This window comes from Aplysia californica, unplaced genomic scaffold (genome assembly GCF_000002075.1).
Source record: "Aplysia californica isolate F4 #8 unplaced genomic scaffold, AplCal3.0 scaffold00202, whole genome shotgun sequence".
Classification (NCBI taxonomy): domain Eukaryota; kingdom Metazoa; phylum Mollusca; class Gastropoda; order Aplysiida; family Aplysiidae; genus Aplysia; species Aplysia californica.
The window spans coordinates 76988-79113 of record NW_004797472.1 but is presented as its reverse complement, the minus strand read 5'-3'; the positions used below and the strand labels follow the sequence as shown (position 1 = coordinate 79113).

General features: G+C 42.7%; 1 protein-coding gene across 2 annotated transcripts in view; it reads right to left on the bottom strand.

Moving 5' to 3' along the window:
• The window catches only part of LOC101851868, a 21857-nt gene extending 19975 nt beyond the window's left edge, over positions 1–1882 (bottom strand). Inside the window, exon 1 of one of the 2 annotated variants that reach the window (XM_005099094.3) lies at positions 1477–1882. In XM_005099094.3, the coding sequence (XP_005099151.1) occupies positions 1477–1497 (21 nt within the window). In that variant the 5' untranslated portion in view covers positions 1498–1882. Of the gene's footprint in view, positions 1–322; positions 408–1476 lie in introns of those variants that run through there. The other variant, XM_035969961.1, reaches the window with a different exon arrangement.
• Between the last annotated feature and the right edge of the window lie 244 nt (positions 1883–2126).

Here is a 2126-nt window from a genome sequence, read left to right as displayed (position 1 = left end):
TCTCACTTCACCCAGGTGGGAATGGGTACCCGACCATAGACAGCCAAAGATCTTGTCAGTATGTTAGTGTTTTAGCACCTATACATGGTAGCTTGCACTGTATGCTTCCCAGGAAGTTGAGGTTGTTTCAGAATGCTCTCGGGTCTGCTTGGGTAATAGTAATAGTACAGATTGTGAAGCGCATATTAGAGCTTGCTGTTGAGCGGGGATTTGCGCTATACTATTAATGCTATCTATTATTATTATTATTGTAAGTGACAATACAACGTTTGAAACAAGGAAAATAGACTCACTCAGCAGAAAACCCCCAGATGATACATACAATTTTTTTCCTACTCGAGAATTGAACTTGGGTCTCCTGAGTGCGACAGGATAGCGAAGTGTCTAGCCTAGCCGCCACTAGTCATCTCCGCCGCCACTAGTCATCTCCGCCACAGCGCTGAGGCTACAAGTGGGAAAAACCGGGATAAATATCCGGAAAATCGGATAATCCTCATTGAGGCACTATCCGAATTCAGATTCTCTAACTCTTTTTCCTGACCGGTTTGCCGAAGTGGGTCCTCCCATTTGTTGAAGTGTTGCTAACCCGTTAGTCAAAGCGGTTCGAAACCATTTGCAGAACCGGTTCATAACAAATTATTTACCGAAGAGGTGCACTAACATGTTATTGTTATCCGGATTTTGCTAAAGCGACTTATTGCCCAGCCCTAGCTGCTGATGGCCGTTTCAACGTTTCCAGGAAAACTATTTATATGACACTTTTTTTGGTTTTGTTTTGTTTTGTTTTTGTAGTCTTTTACGGCGCTCGCAACTGCATAAGGTCATATGAGCGCGCGGGACACACCCAGTATTTTCAGTTGGTAAGAAATTTTGAATTTTGCCCGGGTGGCGGCCGAAGCCTACTCTTATCGATTTTAGACCACCAATGGATCTTTAACGTGCGCAACTTGCACACGGGCCCTCCGAGATTTTTCGCCCTTGTCAGAGAAGGCTAGGTGTAGATCTTTCCTACCAGAAGATCAGGGGTGTTATATGACACGCGGCGTGGGCGGTCAAAGGGTAAGCAGTTGAGCTCGCAACCAAATGTGTCACAACGCAGTGGAATCAGGCGCTCGTCAATTTTGGGGCATATGAAGTTTTTGGTACCATCTGAAAGGTTATTCATTTGCCTTGATTTCAATGAAAAAAACAAACAAACTATCCTGAATGGAAGTCGAGATATTTGCGATTGAACGAGGTGGAGTCACCTTGTTTCAGTAGTAAACTTAGGGAGAAAATGGCTGCCAAAGTTTGGTAACTTCAATAGCTTGAGAGTAATTGAAAACTGAAAAATAACATAAGATCTATTCTGTGCCTTTAATCAACGTTTTCAGAAAAGTTTACATGGACGTGTGTTTTTATATGGACATAAAAGGTTTTGAGCCAGATAACAAAAATTCGATAAAAATTGCCAAAGTGGCAGAAAGATAGATCTACCTGTTTCTTCGATTTCGTCATTTTTGTGAGCGCCTGGTTTCACTATGACGATGCCTGAAAGAAAAAAAGGTCGTGGATCCCACACGCCTGTCGTCAGGGATCCGACGTTTTTTGTCCTTTGGAAAGGCACGCAACACGAGAATTTTCCTCACTCCACCCTTGTGGGAGAATGGCTATCTGGTTGTTGTAGACTGTAGACGACAAAAGATCTTGTCACTCAACTCAGCTGAGTTAACGTGCACACGCACCAGCGGGGATCTTATTTCAGTTTCGCTTTCGCAGAATTATTTCATCACACACATAAAAAACCCGGCAGCATAAGTAATCCATATGCACGTAAATATAGATATGACTAGCTGGGCCCCCATTTAATGAACGGATTGAGACAGAAGCGTGTAGATTGTTCCCTGTAGCAAGAAAAAGAATTTGACAAAAGAGTCCAGAAAAAATGATGATGGTCATCAAACGAAAGGATCACAGTCGAATTTAGCACCAAGTAAAAAAAGAAAACATGAGGCTAGATCTATACGGGTCGCAGACATAAAATAGTGCTCAGTATTGCGCGACAATGCGCGATAGTATCGAACCGAAGTACGACTTGAAATAAATAAACCTGGCGGATTTTCTAAAATTACAGAGACAGAAGCGTC